The sequence below is a fragment of the Oryzias melastigma genome, linkage group LG4 (genome assembly GCF_002922805.2).
Source record: "Oryzias melastigma strain HK-1 linkage group LG4, ASM292280v2, whole genome shotgun sequence".
In the NCBI taxonomy this organism is placed as follows: Eukaryota; Metazoa; Chordata; class Actinopteri; order Beloniformes; family Adrianichthyidae; genus Oryzias; species Oryzias melastigma.
Window position 1 is genome coordinate 2,543,079 of NC_050515.1, and position 21,746 is coordinate 2,564,824.

The 21,746-nt window shown below is 39.9% G+C and overlaps 1 protein-coding gene across 6 annotated transcripts in view; it reads right to left on the minus strand.

The window, feature by feature from the left end:
- Positions 1–996: 996 nt before the first annotated feature.
- Positions 997–21,746, minus strand: part of tle2b (TLE family member 2, transcriptional corepressor b) — a 154,269-nt gene continuing 133,519 nt past the window's right edge. For all 6 annotated transcript variants that reach the window (XM_024278858.2, XM_024278859.2, XM_024278862.2 and 3 more), the window contains 6 exons: positions 19,214–19,463; positions 18,888–19,135; positions 17,014–17,161; positions 14,578–14,728; positions 14,416–14,492; positions 997–4,109 (listed from right to left, as the gene is read on the minus strand). In XM_024278858.2, coding sequence (XP_024134626.1) covers positions 4,002–4,109; positions 14,416–14,492; positions 14,578–14,728; positions 17,014–17,161; positions 18,888–19,135; positions 19,214–19,463 — 982 coding nt within the window. In that variant the 3' untranslated portion in view covers positions 997–4,001. The remainder of the gene's footprint in view (positions 4,110–14,415; positions 14,493–14,577; positions 14,729–17,013; positions 17,162–18,887; positions 19,136–19,213; positions 19,464–21,746) is intronic.

Sequence of the window (21,746 nt, forward strand, 5' to 3'; positions counted from 1 at the left end):
TTGAACTCTCTAAAACTACATTTTAAAAACCATAACTTTTTAAAATAACTATGAACTAGACATATTATTACCTGTGATAATCCTAGTGTGAATGCTGGAAGCTGAATTTGGTAGCTGAAAATGCTAAAGTTGACACCAACTGGTATCTAGTGTGCACAAGTCAGTATCTGGTGCTCATCAATCGTTATCTGGTGCTCGCCAGTTGTTATCTGGTGCTCGCCTATTGGTATCTGGTGCTCATCAATCGTTATCTGGTGCTCATCAATTGTTATCTGGTGCTCGCCAGTTGCTATCTGGTGCTCGCCAGTTGCTATCTGGTGCTCGCCAGTTGTTATCTGGTGCTCGCCAGTTGTTATCTGGTGCTCGCCAGTTGTTATCTGGTGCTCGCCTATTGGTATCTGGTGCTCATCAATCGTTATCTGGTTCTCGCCTATTGGTATCTGGTGCTCGCCAGTTGCTATCTGGTGCTCGCCAGTTGTTATCTGGTGCTCGCCAGTTGTTATCTGGTGCTCGCCAGTCGTTATCTGGTGCTCGCCTATTGGTATCTGGTGCTCATCAATCGTTATCTGGTGCTCATCAATCGTTATCTGGTGCTCGCCAGTTATCTGGTGCTCGCCAATTGTTATCTGGTGTTCGCCTATTGGTATCTGGTGCTCGCCAGTTGTTATCTGGTGCTCGCCAGTTGTTATCTGGTGCTCGCCAGTTTATATCTGGTGCTCGCCTATTGGTATCTGGTGTTCATCAATTGATATCTGGTTCTCATCAATTAGTATCTGGTGCTCATAAATTGTTAACTGGTGCTCATAAATTGTTATCTGGTGTGCAGCAGATACTGATAAAATACAAACATCCTCCTCATAACTCAACAATTGCAGTCAGAGAAATTTATTTATTATAACTTCTGTTTTCAATCCCTCTGGGATTAATCAGAAGTTCTTGAGCGATATCTGCAAACGTCCGTCCGCCTCCACAGCAAGAAGACTCCAGAGACGCGTGAAAAGGATGAACACATCTGGTTTATTCTTCCACAGACTGTATTTGTAGTACAGAACGAGGGGAATGGTCGGAGGGAAGACACAGTGCTTTAAAAAAATGTTCCTTGGCTTAAAATAGAGAATCAACATGAGTTTGTAAAAAGAAACAAAATCAAGATTTTTACACAGAGAACAAAAGCAAAGGCAGAGAAGAAAGAGGTTACATACTTGAAGAGTATCAAACGTCCCAAACACTCACGTTTCACCACCGTGTGCACAGCGACTTTACAGCGTCATGAGTGTGTGGCTGCCTGTCCTGAGGACGGAAGGCAGGAAAAGGTCTGGAGAAACCGCACCGATTGACTCCAACCCCCAGAATCCCTCGGTTCTGTTCCTCCAAACTAAAGTACATACTGCAGTGGGACAGTCGGTCGTCTTTTTCAGCTTCAGTGCAACAAGCATGCAGTAAAAGTGGAACCAGTGGTGCGGAGTGTCGGCCTGAGACCACAGACTTCAACAGAAACGAGCGGAACAACCACAGTCGGGACGAAAACAGGCTAAAGTACGAGGAATAGCATTTCTGGGTAAAGGGGATGAAACAAACGGTGGTTTAAGAGCATTTTCACCTCTATATGGAGGCTTTCTGTTTTTTTTAATCTGTACACTGGATTATTGATGCTGTGAGCCCCAAACTTCACCCAGAATAAAAAGGTACAGTCGGAAAACAAAGACAAAAAGAGCATTTCCCTCCCCATTGATGATCCCGGGACTTTCTGACCCATCATGGCCTCACATGAGCAACCCCTCGATAAGGAAAACCAGAAAATAAACAGTCCGTCGGTTAAAGACAGAGAAATCTAAATCTAGGACAAATGATCAGATTTGGCTTCATGGTTTGACCTTTTCGTCTAAACAGTTGCAGTGGTTGTTTTTATATATATTTTTACTTTTAGATTGTGTTTTCTGTTTTATTCTTAGCTAAATTTTCCATCGGAGTGAGAGGTCTTCTGCCTTTCTTTCCTTCTGCCGTCTTTGCAGATTTTCCTCAAATGTCCGGAGCATCTGATTGGGCGAGGATCTGCACAGCAGCGTTCAAATCCTGCTGAAAGCACCAATCCTCGTAATATTTTTTTTTTCTTTTGGTACGTAAATCTCAGATTACTTTTCTACATATGTTCCTGAGTTTTTGAGTCTTTGCAGTTGACCTCCATTGATTGTTTTACACGTGAATTGTTCTTGATTGCTTAAAATGAACAATTTAAATTCAATAATTTCCTTGGGGGGAAAAACGTATTTTACGAAAGAATGTAAAACTTTAGGGATTCATTTTAAGGATTTGATTCACATCATAATTAGTGGTTGAGGATCCGATTCCTGGTCTATTCTAGTACATTCTGAATGATCTGATTCACTGACCTAGAATTGATCTAGAACAGGATCTGCAACCTCCAGAGCCACATCTGGCTCTCTGGTTAAAGACAAATATAAAGCTTTTAGTTTGAAAAAGTAATTGTAAATGTAAATTAAAATCTCTGCGAGCCTCCAAAGCACACTAGCTGTAGTGGTTCAATAATCGAGAACTAACCATTTTGACAAACTCCAGTGTCCCTCAGAGTTAAAAAAAATCCTTTTTTAGTTAATTTTTGATAGTTAGATTCATGAATTTCTGGTTAAGAATAGTTTCAAAATAAAATGTTTCTTTTTTTCATTGTTGACATTAAACCACAAGATTTGCTTCATTGAGATGATTCTGTGTGACACAGGAAGTCTTTTATTTTGAAAGGAAATCTCGAGAACCTCTTTTAAAAGCCGTTTCATATTTGGGAAAAATATATATATATTCTCTTAAAGTTTGTTTTATTTATCCAAAAAAGAAATAGTTTATTTATATTCCTCATAAAAACAACATTATTAAAACTAGTGTCTTATTTTTGTGAAGGACTTGTGGCTCCTACTGGGTTCTGGTCTGTGAGAAATCGACCCAAACGGCTCTTTAAGGGTTGAAGGTTGCAGACTCCTGTTTGCTGTGATGGGACTATTTTATTCTACCAAGTCTCAATCCAAATGGCATCTTCCACGTTTGATTTATTTCCTTTTAAAATATTAGAATCGGTGATTAATCGTTGTACCCCTAAAAAATGTTTTCTCCTCAGAGTTAAAAGTAGAAGTTGAGAAGAGATGGAAGTGAAAACATTTGCAGATACTTGTTGCGTATTTAGCTGCTGATTGAAGCCTAATTGAACGGTGTTAATTTGCCGTCTCGTCAGCTGTGCCGCCGCCGGTCGTGTGACGGAGAACGATCACGAATTAGAAGGAACAGCTCCGCTGATGTTCTGCGTTTACACCTCTGAGCCCGCGGAGAATCCCGTCGACTGCTGCTCATTAGACGCCGGCTTTGTCAGGAGGAAATAAAACATATTAGGCGGCGAGACGCCGAGCGAGCGCCGCGCTGAGTGTCTAATTAGCAGCACCGTGCCCCCCCCTCCGTACCTGGAGGAGGTGAAGCAGACGGTGCGCCCGCTGACGTACGGTTTGCGTGAGGGGGGGGGGGATTGGCGTCAGTGTTTGTGGAAGTCTGAGCGATCTCGGGGCGCCACGGCTCCCCCGGCTCCTGACACCTCTCACCGGGGAGATGGAGCCGCGGCGCCGGCCTCATTAAGGCCTCCACTGTCTGGCTAATGAATCGGCGGCGTGGTATCAGTGCTGGCGGTCCCACGGTGCTGCTCCGCACCTCCTCCAGGGGGGAATCAGGAAACGGCCCTAATTACTCCTCCTTCCCTTCATAATTTTATCTTCGCTCGCCGCCTTTGTCCTTCTTATCGCGCTGCTTCCTGTTCCTGTTTGATGCCTCACTCTTCACTTAGAGAGGTGGAGGAGGACAGGAAATGGGGGGAGGGGGTACTACCAATGCAGAATGAGGGACTCAGTGGTGCTGATGTTGCTGATGTGCTGCTATAATGAGGATCAGAAAAGTGGCCCCTCCCACAAAACTTTAAAAAAACAACAAAAAGAGGCGGTCCTCCGGGCTCAGTACACCACCTCGTACACGGTGGCCTTCTTGTCCCCGGATCCAGTCACGATGTACTTGTCGTCCGGGGAGACGTCGCAGCTCAGCACAGACGAGGACTCCTTGGACTGACGGGAGAAACACAGAGAAATGTTTAAGACACGCCCCCAAGAAAACTGTGTTTTAATAGGGCTGGATATTGATTATATTTCCAGAAACTATTCAATATGATTTCGATATTTTCTATTCTTTTGGTTACTCAATTCACTTTTGAATTTACACATTTGTTTAGAAATACATGAATAATCTACTTTATGTTTTGAATATATTTATATTAATCTGATCCAGTTCACATATTGTAAAATGTATCAGTGAAATAATGAGATTGTTAATATCACACAGAGTTACATGGATTCTCTAAAGGAGAAGTTCTAACAAAAATGTTCAGATCATTAACATTGTAAACATTGTTCTGCTTCTCCTGGAGGACGTTTCAGTTTGGCCACTAGGTGGTGATCGCGCTACAGCATTACATCTTATTCCAGAAGAAGAAGAAAAAATGAAGAAAAAAATGAGGTTTTACACCACAAATATTTACTTTACAAATATTTCCTTAAGAGTTTAAAAACTCACAGGCATGATTTTTCTAAAGTTTACATCGACCGAGCGTTAGCATTAGTCGTCCTATGGGAAATTCCATTAAAGGTTAGCATCAAGCTAGTGGACTTTAGCTTTATGTGCTAAATCGATTTATATTTTTATGAATCAATTATTGATCCATTGAGCTTAAATCGATTCAAATTGATTAATCAATTTTTTTCCATCCAACCCTAGTTTTTAACAATAATGATGAAGAATGTTTTAAAAGAAAATGTCACTTTAAACTGCATTTCTGAGTATTTCTGTATTCAAATTGTTGCGCTAATATTAGATTCGGGATGTAAGCATAGACTGTACATGAGAACTGGACTGAGTAACCTCTTCCCTCTTTCGTTTCAAACAGGAAGTGGCTCCAAGAAGATAGACTTCAATAGAGAAATAAACTCAGTCAATCTATTGGTCAGAAGAAACATTCTTGTCCTGAAACTTTTTATCTATTTTATTTCCATGATATATTGTCTTTTTTTGCAAGTTATAAACTGGCCAATCAAATGCCCTTAATGAAAGCATGTGGTGCCTGCTGGCCCCACCCCCGACGTTTGAAGTGTTTGACAGATTCTTTTATAGGAAGGGGTGTGGCTTTCCAACAAGCTCGCTCCTGATTAGTGAGAGTGGTTGCCATGGAAACGATGACAAATCACCGCTCACTAACATCATTCAGAGTCTGTAGAACCGGAAATGGCCCGCCCCTGTTTCATCGCACGGTGAGGGATGTGGGAGGAGCTACAAGGTAAAGTTTTTAGGGTGACCGCTATAAGGAACGGTATCTGTGAAGATCAGGTTTATTTATTCATCAGTAATGATGTCTCCATGTTTGGGTTCATATGATTATCAAAGGATGTTCCCGGTACAGGAGCTGTGTCTGTATGACAGCCGCTTCCACTGTGTTTCTGTGTCTCTGTGGCTGAGCTTGAAGGCCGACTGTCGCCAGGAGAAAAAAACTATATAATTGGGGACCTTTTTCTTTTTTTATTTCTTTTTTTAATGTCTCGATGAGGCCCGAGCCAGCAGCCTCCGCATCCCGCAGCGTCTCTCCGTCTGCCGGCATATCGAGCGAGTGAGCTCCGCCGCGGGAGCGGAAAGCCGGCGATCTGTGCAGAGTGTATCTCGCCTTCGCCCTAAAGTAGCCGGATGAGCTCTGGTAACCTGGCTCCAACGGGTTGATGAAATAGCCCTTACGAAACAACAATATATGGAGCAACAAATATATTTACAGTATATTGGAATCAGTATATTGAAATACTCCAATTATTAGTTTTTTATATTGAAATATACTGATCTATATTGCGATTTACACTGAAATATATTGCTCGATGTACTGAAATATGCTATATAATACATTGAGATTTATATTGCAATATTTTAAATACATATGAATCAATGTTAAAAATAAAAACCTATTAAAATTGGTTGACCATCCATATATTTCAATATATATGTAAAATATATGGGTAAATGACTGACATATGGAGATATATTTCTTTATATATTATATATCTTCGTATATTTTCCAGTCGATTGCAATATTTTCGTTTCGTAAATGAGATGGAAGTTCACGCTGACATTGGACTAGAATTCTACCCACTGATCGAGTCACTGAAAACGTCACATGCTCAAAGCTGAGTTCCTGATTGGCGGATGCGAAGCGTCAACTTGTCAAACTTCAGATCTTTAAATTTTGGCCTTTCCGCCCATTTCCCGCCCCTCGTTTAAATCACGCTGCGGGACTCCAGATTGCCCCAATTGCCGTCTGTTCCATTGAGTTAACATTGAAAGTTTCCACCTCACTGCATGAATCGCGTTTTATACAGTCAATGGGTGAGAGGGACTGTAAGCTAGCGGGAGAGAATGTAATTAAAGGGATGATGGGAAATGGGGCCAGGCTTACTCAGTGCAAACAGTCCCGCCCACAACTCAGGAGCAAACTTTTGACAAACAGGGAACTCTTTAAAAATAGATCAAAAGATGATCGGAGTGGAACTTTAGAGAAAGACACACAAAGATCCACAAAAAAAAGTGAAGTCTCACTCTGACACAGAAACACAAAATAAAAGAAAAACAAAATGATTGCCTTAATGGGGAGCGCGTGATTCATTGCTTCATAAAACACATTTCCATTTCACCAACAGGCTCGGTTGAAGTTCCCACGCAGACGACAGGAGATGCTGAGTCATGCTTCTGCTGAGTCATGCTTCAGCTTCATTAAGAGCAAATTCCAGCATCACTGACAGAACAAGTCTGCAGGCGTGTCGACAGATCTCTGGCTTCATAGGATCAACAGCATCTTCCCGCCCCCCCACCTCCTCCATCATTCTTTCTATTTGCCTCCCCTCCACCCCCGTCTGTGCCCCGCTCTGATGTGGGCTCCCCTCTAAACCCCCCCCTCCTCTGCTACGAGCCCAGCAGGGCTGTCAATCATCCAGGCGCCAGTGAGAGGCCATTTCACACCGGATCCTTCAAACCCAGGATGGGGGGTGAGGGGGGTGAGGGGGGTCCGGGAGGAAGCGATGCACTGACAGGTAATAGAAAAAGTTAGAAAAAAGTCGAGTTGAAGGAAAGAAGAGGAACTGGAGAGAACAGAGCATCAGCTGTGAAGGTCCCGCCTGGAGGAGCTTAATTTCTGCAGCTCTGTGAGCAGCACAGGCAGGAAAGTTCTCCTCATCGGCCAAACTCGGACACGTTCTGGCCTTCATGAGACTCTTCCTTTCAGCTGCTGACTGTAGAAACTCCCACAAATCGGACAGACTTGAACGCCTCACTCCATCGGCATGTCGTGATGCAATTATGAGATAATCTATACGCCGATGATATCAGCTGTTCTGATCTTTGAGGGATTCACAATCGTATGAGAATGCAGATTTTTAATTGGTTATGTCCAAATTCCTTCCTTAATCACTTGTGTGCTTTAAAGTGCGTTTGTCATTTTGTAGAGCTGCCATAATCTAAAATTCCAAAATGGAGTGCTCTAGAAATTTCCCAGAAGTCTGTGCGATAATGCAGTGTGCATTGATGCTTACTGGATTGGTGCATATAGACCACAATGCATTGCGTTTGAACAATTTTTGCCAAAAAAAAGTTTTTTTTAATACACTATCATCAGAACACCGTGGTGTCATAAATGGTCTCTAAAACGCTTGTATTTGTTAGGTTTTTCCTGTTATCCTCTGTTTAAAAAATACTGTAGTGATTATTGTGTCAAATTGTTTTTACAGTGGATTGTTTTTTTTAGTATTTAGGGAATAGGGAGGAAATCTGGACGTAGCCTTAAATTCCAAGAGAATCTGGCCTCAGAGAAAGAATATGGCGCCTGAAAATGAATATCCGGACGTCCCTCCCAACAATTGTTTTAAGCTTTCTTCCCATTTTCTCGTTTCTTCTCTCTTATATCGATACTGACACTTTCTGTCACAGAGAGAAAAATAGCATTTTGATGGCTATGATCGGCCGATTCTGCTGGTCCTGCGTACGAGTCGCTCACAGAAACGGACATTTTACATGAATTTCAATTTCACGTTGTAAAAGACAAAAAGTTTAAGGTCCCTGGTAAACTATATTCTAGCACAAAGGCACCATAATTGCCTCATAAGCCAATATTTCTTGCTCTAAATAATTGTTTAAACTTCCTATAGAAATAGTAATCCAACAATATTTTTCTGAAAATGGGTTTTACTTTATTTCAGGAAAATATTCTACAATAATTTAGTTTGCAAACATGACTAATAGCCACGGTGCAGCACGCCAATCACCCTCTCCAACCAGAGCTTTACTTCCTTTCAAAAACACGTTGAGGAACCTTAACAGAACCTTCTTAATGTCCAGACAGTTTAAACTGGTGGAGACCGGTTCTTCCAGGGCAGAAGCCCCCCGACTCCAGAACCCCCCATGTGGCCGATTCTGATGATTCTTAATCTCATTTATTTTCTTTCATTTATTCATTTTATTGCGTTTTATCTGTGAGAACTTCTTTATAAATAAATTCTTTTTCTTAGCGTGAATGGATCAATATGAAGCAGGAGTTGCTCTGAAGCATCACATTTCAAATAAACCATGAGCAGAAACGTGAATCGATGTGATCATCCTGACGCTTTTACCAGGAGGTTTTATGATCATATGAGCCAATTAAAGGTTTTTAATATTCTCAAATGCAATACAGCATCACGCTATGGTTACCATGGAAACACATATGTCAAACTTTTTATATCTCATTTTAAAAATGTATTTCTATATCCTGATTTTATTAAACACCTTGAGAGCGTCATCATTTTGTTACTCATAAATGACATTAAAGGAAATTCTGATTGTGGTTCAGAACTACTGTGCATCAAGTATTAATAACAAAAGATAAAACAGCTTTTGTTGTCATTTTTACTCTAAATTAATGTCCAAAACAGAGAAAAAAAGTCTTTTTTTCATCCCTTTAGTAACAAAAAAAACATTCTAACTTTAGTTCACAAACGTCTAGATGCTAAACTGAGCTCCAGTTTATGAATAATTTACAAGAAACGACAGTAAATATGAAACAGAATCATGAATGTACAATAAACAAGTGACGCCTGTCATCCATGATGACCGTCTTTAGACGATGATTTGCTGCACGAGGTTCACTTTCAACCATAAACTAGAAAACAAAGACGGTAACAGCTTTAAAGATTTATGGTTTTAAGGAGGAAATAGATTCAACTCTTAAGGAGGCAGAAACAAAACTCTTGTTTTGAGCTTAAACGTGAAGTTTTGTGACTTTAGTTTTTAAATTGTTGCTAAATTGTATGATTTGGGCCAATTTGTATTTTGAAATAGTAAATAAAATGCATCTTGTTGTGAAATCAATAAGAAAAGATGGAGAACTAACAGTTGAATCAAAGTGATGATTCATCAGAAGACCGAGTTCTCTCCAGCAGATTTCACATGAGGACATGAATACATATTTCTTTCACAGTCATTTCATTCACTCAAATAAAGATCAATATTTTTATTTTCATCCGTTATGATTGATCTGATCAATCCAAGATAAAGCTGAATAAAACATTACAGTTTTATGTCACACAGCTAAAGATTCTGTATATTTAAATAATAAAAAAATGTCTCTTTTCTATTTAGACTTTACTCGAGTTCTGCTTTTTTTAATGCTTTGGATCTTTTTCTGTGAGAAAATAAAATTATGGCCGGGAATTTATTTAAAAAAATTAACTAATATTCGCAAACTGGAAAAAATTTATCATGAATAATTTTTGTTTCTTTAGTTATTATTTTAGGTATTTTCACTTATTATCTGCAAATAATCATAATATAAAATCACATGCAAAATCGTACATTTAGAATGTTTATTTATTAAAAGATCGCTTTTGTCCAAAAACTACAAATAAATGGCAAATTATGTCTTTAATAAAATGTCAGTGACAGAATATAAAAACTGTATAAACTTAGTTTAGATGGATTTTTATTACGCTGATCTCACAGCTGCAGCAGGACATTAATGAATATTAACGCTTTAATGCTGTTCGATTAATCGCGTGCATTAACACGTTACTGTCCCACTCCTTTATTTTGAAATTCAATTTTCGGTCATAAATATGCGACGCTAAAAGCCTGTTTGCATGCTAACCTTTAAAATCGGAACACTTTGATGAGCAAAGATCAAATTATATCTTTGAAACTGTTAATTTTCTTTAATAATAATTATCAAGTCAGGTTTCCACTTTAAAAAAAATCAATAGAAATGGAAATTAAAGTTACATTTTGGATTGTTTTTACTCAGCAAAACAGTTTGCGTAACTGTTGTTGGAAAAGGGCTTTATAAATAAAGTTTTATTCGATTTAATTTGAACATTTATAATAGGAAGACTCAAAAACAGCTTCTTTCTTGGGGTAAAAGTCGTGTTCAACACCCGACCAGGTGTCCTGATTTACTGTGCTGACATCTTCATGTTAAGCACATACTTATGTACATGTACACATAGAAATATGTACATTTGTGTTTATTGATGCATTTTTTCTTCTAATATCTTTATTTTACCACCTTGTTGACAAACTGGCTTTTATTTATTTATTCAAGTTCCAGTTCAAAAATATTTGTTTAAGACATTTTGAAAAACGTATAAAGAGCAGCAAAATAAAAAAGCATAAAAACCACAAAAATCTGAAAGTGAGAAGAAGAAAAATCATATATAATATACATATATTCTCACCCCGTATCTTCTATCATTAATATTCTTACGCCCACTACACCCAAAATTCAAGTTTACTGCCGTAGCTAAAAGTACATGTTATAATTACACATGTACACACAAATCTCCTTTATACATAATTTACTTAATTTCCATATCCTAAATACCAACGGTGCAGAGAAAAATCGATCTGGAAATGTATCGCGATATTTTCTTGGCGATACTTTTATCGATTTGTCTCTTAAGAACCAGTTTGTGCTAAATGTTCATTCAGCCTCGCGGTTTCTGTTCTTATGAGACGTATTCTACTTTATTTTTACTCAGGATGGGTACTGGAAAGTGAAAAGTGTTCTGGTAGAATCTTTGGATACATCGCGATATGTATCATATCGTACTGAGACTTTTGTCAACACAGACCTACGAAATACTGTATTCACATGACCTACATATTATATCATGTGAATATTACTCTATTCTATTTTACTCTATTCTACTTTATTAACTCCACTCTACTCTTTTCACTCTACTCTTCTCTATTCTACTCTACTCTATTTTAATTTACTATCCTCTACTCTTCTATACTCTACTACACTCCACTCTACTCTATTTTACTCTACTATACTCTTTTCTACTCTACCCTTTTCTATTTTACTTGATTCTGTTTTACTCTACTCTGTTCTATTCTAATCTATTCTATTTTAATTTACTGAATTCTATTCCACTCTACTACTCTCTATCCTACTCTGGTCTACTCTATTTTACCTGACTCTGTTTTACTCAACTCTATTCTACTCTATTCTATTCTAATCTGGTTTGGTCGACACTTTAAATGCTGCAGAAACTGCGATTGAATTCACACGTCTGTGGTTGTAGATGGAGGTCAAGTCAGAAGACGAGAACAAGTGAGCAAGAAAAAAGTTAAGAAGGAACATGGAGGAACACGGAGGAACACGGAGGAACGTGGAGGAACGTGGAGGAACGTGGAGGAACACGGAGGAACGTGTAGGAACACGGAGGAACATGGAGGAACACGGAGGAACGTGGAGGAACGTGGAGGAACGTGGAGGAACACGGAGGAACGTGTAGGAACACGGAGGAACGTGTAGGAACACGGAGGAACATGGAGGAACACGGAGGAACGTGGAGGAACATGGAGGAACGTGGAGGAACATGGAGGAACACGGAGGAACGTGGAGGAACGTGGAGGAACACAGAAGAACATGGAGGAACGTGGAGGAACGTGGAGGAACATGGAGGAACATGGAGGAACGCGGAGGAACGTGGAGGAACATGGAGGAACATGGAGGAAGGAAAGGACGACCATAAACAAGAAGACAAGGTCAGGGAAGGGGGGGTACACAGACAATAATAGAAGGAGATGCAGGAGGAGAGGAAGGAACAGGAGAGGAGTTGGGCTTTGAAGAGACGGGGAGGACGGCGGCGGCGGCGGCGGGGAGTGGGAGGAGGACAGAGCAGCTCTGTGTAACGCGCTGACAGCAGAGCGCCGTTTGGCAGCAGCATCGCCTGGCATTTGGACAACAACAAAAGATAGCCAACATCCTCCGTTCAGTCCACCGGGGGAGACGAGAGCCGCCAACCCCGCCGCCGCCGCCGCCCACTGCAGCTCACACAGAAATGACAGAACACACACTCACACAAAAGGCTCATCTTCAGCTTTATCTCCTTCCTCTGGGTTCATTCACACCCTGATGTCCCGGCTCTGCTAAAAATACTGCAGCCCTGCATCTGCAGGAGGCAATAGTCCTCAAATAAAGGTGTGTGGGGGTGGGTGTGGGTTGGGGGGGGGTCTGTGTGTGTGTGTTTTGTGCAGAAGTCACCTTGGATATTATTTCCGTGTTTCCTGTTACCTTTGATCGTCTCCTGCTTTAGAGTTTGGTGTCTGACATTTATATTTTCAGGGATGGACGGTTGGGACTAAAGTTATTTTGTTTATTTGGCTTCCTAGTATCAAAAAAAGCTATTTGAATATTTTAATTGCTGAATTAAATTAAAAGAAGAGATTCTACTGATTGTTTCTAAATACTTGGTTGAACACGCAGGAGAAGGCCACGCCCCCTCATTAACTGAGGTCAGAGGGAGCGGGAAACGCAGGAGGAAGATGTGTTTTCTATGGATTCTTGAAGTTGGAGGTTTTTGGGGATCATTTCAAAGTGTGAACAGGAGTTCAGCAGCTGGAGTTCTGAAGTTCAGGCGAGCGTCACATTTTTTTAAAGTTAGGGACACCCTAAAATATATACTTTTTCCTACTGATAAGTTTTTGTTTTTGCTTTACTTTGATGAATTAATGCAGGCGGATGATCAAATTTAACTTTAGTTTTTAGGTTAGGGAATGTGTCGAGTTTATTGATTCATGTTGTTGGATGTAATCAAAGTTTTTCTTTCTGTTAATAAACATCATTCCACCGTGTTTGTTACAAGGTTACCTAATTTATTTTACAGAGTTTAAGTTACAAAAGCAAAAAACTGTCAAATCAAGAAGAAGAAAACCATGTATAAGTCGCTTTAGAGTATAAGTCGCACTTTTGGTAGAATAATCTGACGTTTCAGAACAAACCCGCCAAGGCCAGCGTAGCTAAAAAAATAAATAAATATAAACCAAAAATACTAATCTTTTGATCTGCATAAGAGAAATATCAAAACTTAAGAGGAAAACGATCAGTTTCTCTTCCATGTTTGTTTTGGACAACACTTCTTCTGCCCTTATCAGTAGCGAATACTCAGATACAGCGCCCTCTGGTGGTCGTTAGAGGAAACAACTGATGTTTACTGGAAAAATAACAAATATATGAGCCTATTTATGGAAAAAAAATGATAAGAAAGTCTCTCCTGAGTATAAGTCGCACCCCTGGCTAAAGTATGAAAAAACATGACTTATACTCCAGAAAATACGGTATTTGGATGAAAAAATAAAGACTAATCAGGGTTTGGCTTGGAGGGATGGAGGTTTAGGAATTCAAGGAGAGGATGATGATCTTGTACTTCGTTAAAGACTAACTCCAATGAAAATGAGGTTCCTGATAAAGAACATATATTTAAAAAATTGTAAAATTGCATTTTTGAGTTTTTCTTTATCCCAGTTGTTGTGAATCAAGAGAAGTAAAAAAAATGCAGTTTGAAAAAGATCGTATTTGTTATGAAGGAAATCTTCTGGGCGGGGCCAAAACCGAGCTCTCAGTAACGGGGCGGGAAAAGAGGGCGGGGTTGCATGCCAACAGTCCCGCCCACAATAGAGGGCCACTTTAATAATGTACTGGTTACTAGAGTATTGGCGATACGATACGTAACCCGATAAATGTCTCACGATACGATACATATCGCGATATATTCAAAACACTTTCATGTTTTTAAAAGTCTCTACCTGAATATCAACACGTGTTTTATTTGAATAAACTTGATTACATCAATACATTTTAAATCAACAGAAGTATCGCAAAATATATCTTAATATATCGCGGAATCGATATTTCCCTACAGGTTACCCAAACAATCTGCAATGTGTTGACCTTTGGTGACCTCATCACCAGATCGTAGGGCTGTAGAAACTGTCAGAGTTTAAACGTGGAGGTCGGGCTCCACGCGGCGCCCTCACCTGGAATATGCTGGCTCCGTATGGCGTCCTCCATGCGTTTAGCAGATTGTCTTTTCCTGTGCTCACGAACCATTTTCCTGAAAACAACCAGCACCGCACGTTAGCAGGAGCAGAGAGAGCGCCGGCCGGGCGCCGCTGCACGGGCGTGGACGGCGTTCGTACCGCAGAAGGCAAACTTGAGGGAGAGGACGCAGCTCTCGTGGAGGTGCAGCTGGTACTTGTCGGGTTTGGAGACGTGCAGGACTTCCACGTTGCTGCTCTCCATCCCAACGGCCAGCCACTCGCCGGTCGGACAGTAACCCAGAGAGAAGATCTGCAGGAGGGGAGGCGGCGGGAAAAACAGGAGGAGGTCAAAACTCGAGGGCTGCCACGATTAGTCGACTAATCGACGACTAAAATAGTCGACAACTCATTTAATAGTCAATTTGTCAGAGTGTAGTAAAGTTTAAAGTTATTATGACATTCTGCTAGCTTTTTGGACTATTTTGGCTTTTATTAAAGTTTTTAAGGCTATTTCAGAGTTTAGCCAATATTTCAGCTACATGCTAGCTATTTTGGCTAATTGGCTAATAAGGATTTTTCAGTTTTTTTATTAGGCTAATTTGAAGTTTAGCTAATATGTCAGCTTTATGCTAGCTATGTTGGTTAATTTAGGCTTTTTTTTGCTTTTTAGGCTATTTTGGAGTTTAGCTAAAATTTCAGCTACATGCTAGCTGCTTTGGTTAATTTAGGATTTTAGTCGCTTTTTTAGGATGTTTTGGAATTTGACAAATATTTTAGCAAAATTCCAGCTGTTTTGGCTAACTTAGGCTTTTTTTGTTTTTTAGGCTAATTTGGCATTTAGCTAATATTTTAGCTGGTTATCAGCTTCAGCGTTTTTAGGTTTTAGCTTCAGTGATTTCAGCATCTTCGTGGCCATATTCAGCTTACAGCATTCAAACTAACATTATCACAGGTAATGCTATATATCTAGTTCATAATTATGTTAAAAAGTTACAGTTTTAGATTTTTCAATAAATCTTTAATTTGTGTTTTGGATTTCGGCCTCTTGTGCGATTTGATTTCACACTCCTGCTCGACTCAGACTGAGAGAGAAAATGGCCTCAGATCTTTTCTCCCAACAGATAAAATCAATTCAACCTCCTGAATTTTTCTTCTCCTTTGACTAACTGGAGGAGACGTTCTGGGAAACACGTCTCAACAATAGTACTAAAACAGATTCTTAAAGATATCCATTAATAGCTTTATTAAAAAAAGACAATCTCATATCAAGCTTGAAAAGTAAAAGTGAAATCGGCCAATCCTGTTATTCAGTCAGCACACAAAGTGATTAACGTCACGGCCGATCGCTATGAAGCAGAAACCGAGCATAAGTGAGGATTTGTACTCAATAAAGCAGCAAAACACAGGTATGGAAGTGTATTCTTTGAGGACTGTGAATACAAATAAGAGCTGCGACAGACAAAAGACCTGATGCGACTCCACTGAGAGTTTTATTGTTTTCTGATTTCAGGAAAAGCAAACTGTGTGGAAAAACGAGGAGGCGTCGCAGCTGTGCAGCTGGAGGGACAAAAGTTGTTGTTTTTTCTACACACTAGTGTGCGATTGAAACAAAATAAGAATGTAGAAGAGAGTGAAGGCAAAAACACTTCTGAGATGTTCAGGAGCTTCACTGGAGTCTCAGGAGAACAGAGAGACGTTTCTACGGTGGCCCTGAAGTTCAAAACAGCAAAACATTCAATGCAAACACATTTTAAAGATCAAAGGAAGTGAAAAAGAAAAACAAATAATTACATTTCAGAAATAAATAAAAAAAAATAATAATAAAAAAAATTACAAAATGTATTTATTTTTTGTTTTGATTTCTAAAAAGTTCTGTTTTTGATAGTTTTCTTAATTGTTATTGCGATCTTTAAAATGTTTTTGAGTATTTTGAACTTCAGGGCCACCGTACATTTCCACCTTGAGGCACGTCCAGATCCAACCCTGCGGGTTTTGCTGAATCCTCCTGAATGTTTCAGGAATCAGAACCAAATTCCATAAATTATTTTTTTAAAAAAGATAAAAAATTACAAAATAAAAGTCCAACCTTTTCTGGTTTCTTGTCTTGTTTATTTTTTCTATTTCATTTTGATTTCAGGAAATGACTTCTGCTTTCTGATTTTATTCTTTGGATTTTGTTTTGATTTCTATAAAGTTTGACACCCCTGCAATAATTACATTTCAGGAATCAAAACAAAATTGCATAAATAATTATTTAAATTATTAATATTTTAATTAATTAAATAAACAATATAATAATATAAAAATAATATATATATATATATATAAATATATATATATAAAATAATGTAATTATTAATTATTTATTTAAATTATAATTTAAATAAAATAAAAAAATTACAAAATAAAATAAGAGCATCTGCAGCTCCAACCCTGCAGGTTTTGCTGAATCCTCCTGGATGTTTCAGGAATCAAAAACCGGACCAGATCTGCATTTTTTCAGGTTTTCTCCAAAACCAAACCTCAACCTTAGATCAAACCCCGTGAGTGAAATCTCCTCAGACCTGCTGGCCGGTGAACCGGTTTCTTCTGTACCTGTGAGGTGAAGTCGTGCTGCTGCAGCTGCCGGCCCTCCCGCAGGTCCCAGCAGCGGACCGTGTTGTCCAGGCCTCCCGTCCAGAGCTTGGTTCCGTCGTTGGAGATGTCGATGCAGCTCGCCCCGTCGGTGTGGCCCTGGAACTGCCTGCAGGAGGACAACAGGGAGGTCTGAGAGCGGGAAACCTGCAGGTTCAAGAGTCTGCTTCTGTTCTGCTGCAGGCGTCAAATAGAACAGAACTCATCCTCTAGTCCAGGTTTTTAACCTGAGAGACGTTCAGGATATCAGCTGTTTTCATCCAAACAGGCTCTGACAAAACTCTGAATAGATTATAAAAGACCATAAAATACATTTTCTTTGTATTTATTTGATTCCAAAAAATACTTTTTGACAAGAATGACGGTTGAATGATTAGCCACAGCTAACTGTTTTTTGGAAAAGTTCCGCCCCTCCAACTGTCTCCACCAATCATTCTTGGGGGATTAATCCTGTCATCAGTCTGACCAATCAAAAGGTGTTAAAATCCTCACGATTTTGTTCTCATAAAGTCTCACAGTTCCAGCCAAAATAACAGCTAAAGTTCGTGTTTAGCGGTTTAGCTTCCTGCAGGATCCAAGGAAGAAAAAGTGAACAAAATAATGAAGTACTGAAGTTGTCCAGGATCAGTTTTTGCACTGCATCTCCCATAATGCATTTGGTTACAGTGACAGCACTTAAAACAATTTCCTCACCCAAAAATAAATAAAAAATAATTCATTAAAGTTACATTTTGTATTAAGACAAAATAAAAAACAATAAAAATTATAAATGTAGTTTTTGTGTTAATACAATTGAACATTAGCATGGATAGAAATGTTTTTTTTTTTTGGTGTGTGTAAAAAAACAAAAATGTTGTGATCATATAATTATTCAAAAATGACAGTTGCTCTGGCTCAAACATTTAAAGAAATATTTTAAATAAATCACACTTTGGAAAAAATGTATTATTGTTTTTTTGTGGAGTCACACAAAATTGCATATTAATTAAGTTATTAATAAAGGAAAAACAACAACTTGAGCAGATTGTACACAACTAGTACCTGATTAAAATGGTATTTTTGATATATGATGATTTTACAACAAGAAAACTGTCAATAAATGAATTCGGACCAAATATTTTATAGGGCTCAAAGTGGAAAAAAAACAGTTATTATGGGATGGCCACAGGACCTACGACTTGGTGCCCAATTTGTAGCAAAGTGTGAAATTTTCACATTTTCCCATAAAATGGAACAATAAACATTTTTGTTTGAGTAATCCTCACAAAATTTCAGTTTGGAACCAAAACCTCCTTGAACTTTGACCTCGGGGAAAGGCCTCCATCTTGAATTTTCCAAGCGAATCACCTTCAGTACCTACTACAAATCTAAACTCCTCGAGCATCACTGGGAAAATGTTGGTTTTAGCAGGTTTAAGTTTTGATGTCAGTAGCGTGGCGAGCTCGCCCAAGAAGTATTTCTTTGTTGCTCGAACATTTTTTTGAAAATGTAATACATGATTCCTTGGCTAAAGTTGAACGAAATAATATGACATACGATATGAACACATCAGGAATGTGGGCGTGGCTACTTAAAAACCTCCGTTGCTAAGGAAATCCCAAAATGTACTTTTACTGATTCTTCTAAAAATGACATCAATCTATCCGTCACCCCCAGACGACCAACAAACTAAATGGTTGCTATGGAGATGAAACCAACAGAAAGATGCCATTTTGAAAAAAGTCGGACAAGAGTGGCAGAGGGGGAGATTGAGGGGGAGGTAGCAGCTGCTCCGCCAGTGAGGGGGTCAAAGGGGTGGTGACGTCAAAGACAGTTTGTGTTTTTTTTCCTCTCACCTGACCAGCGTCTGGTTGTGCAGGTCCCAGACCACGATGTTGCCGTCGCTGCAGCAGGAGAAGCACACCTTGTTGTCGGGGGAGATGGCCAGAGCGTAGCAGGCGGGGGCGGACGACGTCAGCTCCGCCTTGATGCGTGGGGTGGGCGTGGCCAAATCCCAGATAGACAGAGTGCTGGCCTCCCCGCCCACGATCAGGGTCCGCCCGTCCGGAAGGATTTTACAGGAGCGGATGTAGTTATCTCTGTTCTGGTTGGACACATGAAGATTCAGCGGATTTACTCGGCGTTCGCTCGGAGGATTTTAAACGGTACAAACGTTCCTCACCAGGCAGTCCAGCTGGGCCATGGGGCTCTTGCTCCCCGGCTGGCTGATGTCCCACACTTTGACGCAGCCCTTGCCTCCAGTGTAGACGTGGCGGGTGGAGGTGCTGATGGTGACGGCGCACACCACCTCGCCGTGGTTCAGCGTGTGGATCTGACGGGCGTGGCGCGGGATGCCCGGCCCCAGCAGGGCGTCGGGGGGGAACGGCACCGGCTGCATCTGCCCGTCAGCGCTGACGTGGAACGAGTAGGCGCTGTGGAGGAGACGGGGGGTAAAGTAAAATGAGTTTATGAGCAGATAGAGATTTAAAATCAGTTTATCAGTGCGCTCCATCTGAACACACAGACCTCACAGCGTCTCAGGTCTTGAAAGTCGGGTAATATTTGCTCAAACTGGAGCAATTACTGAGGTCGGAGTAGCTGGGGGGGGTCATAATGGCAGTTTGTATTGCAGCTCAGAGCCAGCGCCGCTTTGTTAATGGTTGATCAATACTTCAGCGGCTGAGGGGCCCAGAACTGCTTTATGATTTCAAATTAGCAGCGGGGGAATGAACGGCTGCTCTGCAACAAATTACAAGAAACGAAAAAAAGATTCTGAAACTGCAGCAAAGCTGTGAACTTCTCCAGACGTTCACATTCAAAGTTTCAAATACTTCAACTCGTGTTTATTTTGTCCATCCGTCCAGGAGTCGACCCAGGTACTGGATTCACTCGGAACAGGTCACTGGACTGTTATGAGTCTGTTTTATTTTTTAATTGTGTGAATGTTTAGTAAGTATTCACTCTGTAGTGATTCTCCCGCTCCTCTTTGTACACTTTCATCAATCTTGGTATCAAAACGTTCAGCTCATTCAGGACATTACTGTTGGTACTTTTGGTATTCATAAACTTTATAATTTTTGAAATATTGAGCAAAATATGCGGCATAGGAAAGGAATGAGAAACTGTTAAAATCCATTCAAAATAATTGCGGTATTTGAAACTTTTGAACTTCCGTATACTTTAAACTAGAGACACCATCCAAACTTTGAAATGTTCAACAACTACTGGGTTTGATTTGGCATTTTGCTTTTATTTTAACATCATGCCAGCTCTTTTTTTTGCTAATTTAGACATGTTTCTAGTTTTTTAGGCAAAATTGGAGTCAAGCTAAGATTTTAGCATTATGCTAGCTGTTTATTTGGCTAATTTAGACATGTTTCCCATTTGTTTTTTTTGGCTAATTCTGAGCTTAGCTAACATATTAGCATTATGCTAGCTGTTTTGGCCAATTTTAATCATGTTTCCTTTTTTATTTTCTTAATTTGGGGTTAGGCTAACATTTTTAGGAGTATGTTTGCTGTTTTTAGATTAATTTAGACTATTTTTTCAGTTTTTTTTTTTAGACAAATATGGAGTCAAGCTAAGATTTTAGCATTATGCTAGCTGTTTGGCTAATTTAGACATGTTTCCATTTTCCCCCCCTAGTTTGGAGTTTAGCTAACATTTTAGCATTATGCTAGCTGTTTTGGCTAATTTAGACATTTTCTTTCCTTTTTTTATTCATTTTATTTTTTGCTAATTTGGAGGTCAGCTCACATTTTGACATTATGCTAGCCGTTTTGGCTAAAATAGACATGTTTCCTTTTTTTTTCTTAATATGGAGCTAGGCTAACATCCATCCATCCATCCATCTCCTTGACCGCTTCTTCCCTTTCGGGGTCGCGGGGTGCCGGAGCCTATCCCGGCTACTGATGGGCGAAGGCGGGGTACACCCTGGACAGGTCGCCAGTCTGTCGCAGGGCCTCAATCACACACACATACACTCTCACATTCACACCTAGGGGCAATTTTAGAGTCACCAATTAACCTATGAAGCATGTTTTTGGACGGTGGGAGGAAGCCGGAGTCCCCGGTGAAAACCCACGCATGCACGGGGAGAACATGCAAACTCCACACAGAAAGGTCCCAGCCGGGAGTCGAACCGGGGCCTTCTCGCTGTGAGGCGAGAGCGCTAACCACTGCGCCACCGTGCAGCCCGCTAGGCTAACATTTTTAGCATTATGCTAGCAGTTTTTGGCTAATTTGGACATATTTACGTTTTTTTTTTTTTTTGTCTAATTTGGCACTCAGCTAACATTTTAGCAAGCTTTCAGCTTCAGCATTTTCAGTAACTGCTCTGGTAACTTTAGGGGCCACATTTAGCTTACATCATTCAAACTTCTATTATTGCAGGTAATGCTTTATATCTAGTTTAAACTGCAGTAAGCCTAAAGTTTTCCTGATTCTCCATATCAGGTTTTAAGGTCCTTCTTTCATGTTTTACAGATAGTAGATGAGAAATCAACGAATAATTGCTTAAAATTGAATCATAAAACAACGAGATTTGCAATCTTTGATTTTCTTCATTTGCATTTTCCCTCCTCTTTTCTGGAGTTTAAATAAATCAGAGGCCTTTAGGGTTATCAAAACATCTCCAGATAGTCTTAAAGGTTTCACAGGTGTGAGAACAGAAATGAAGAAAAGCCACAAACACTCACGGTTTGCCACCAGAGGAT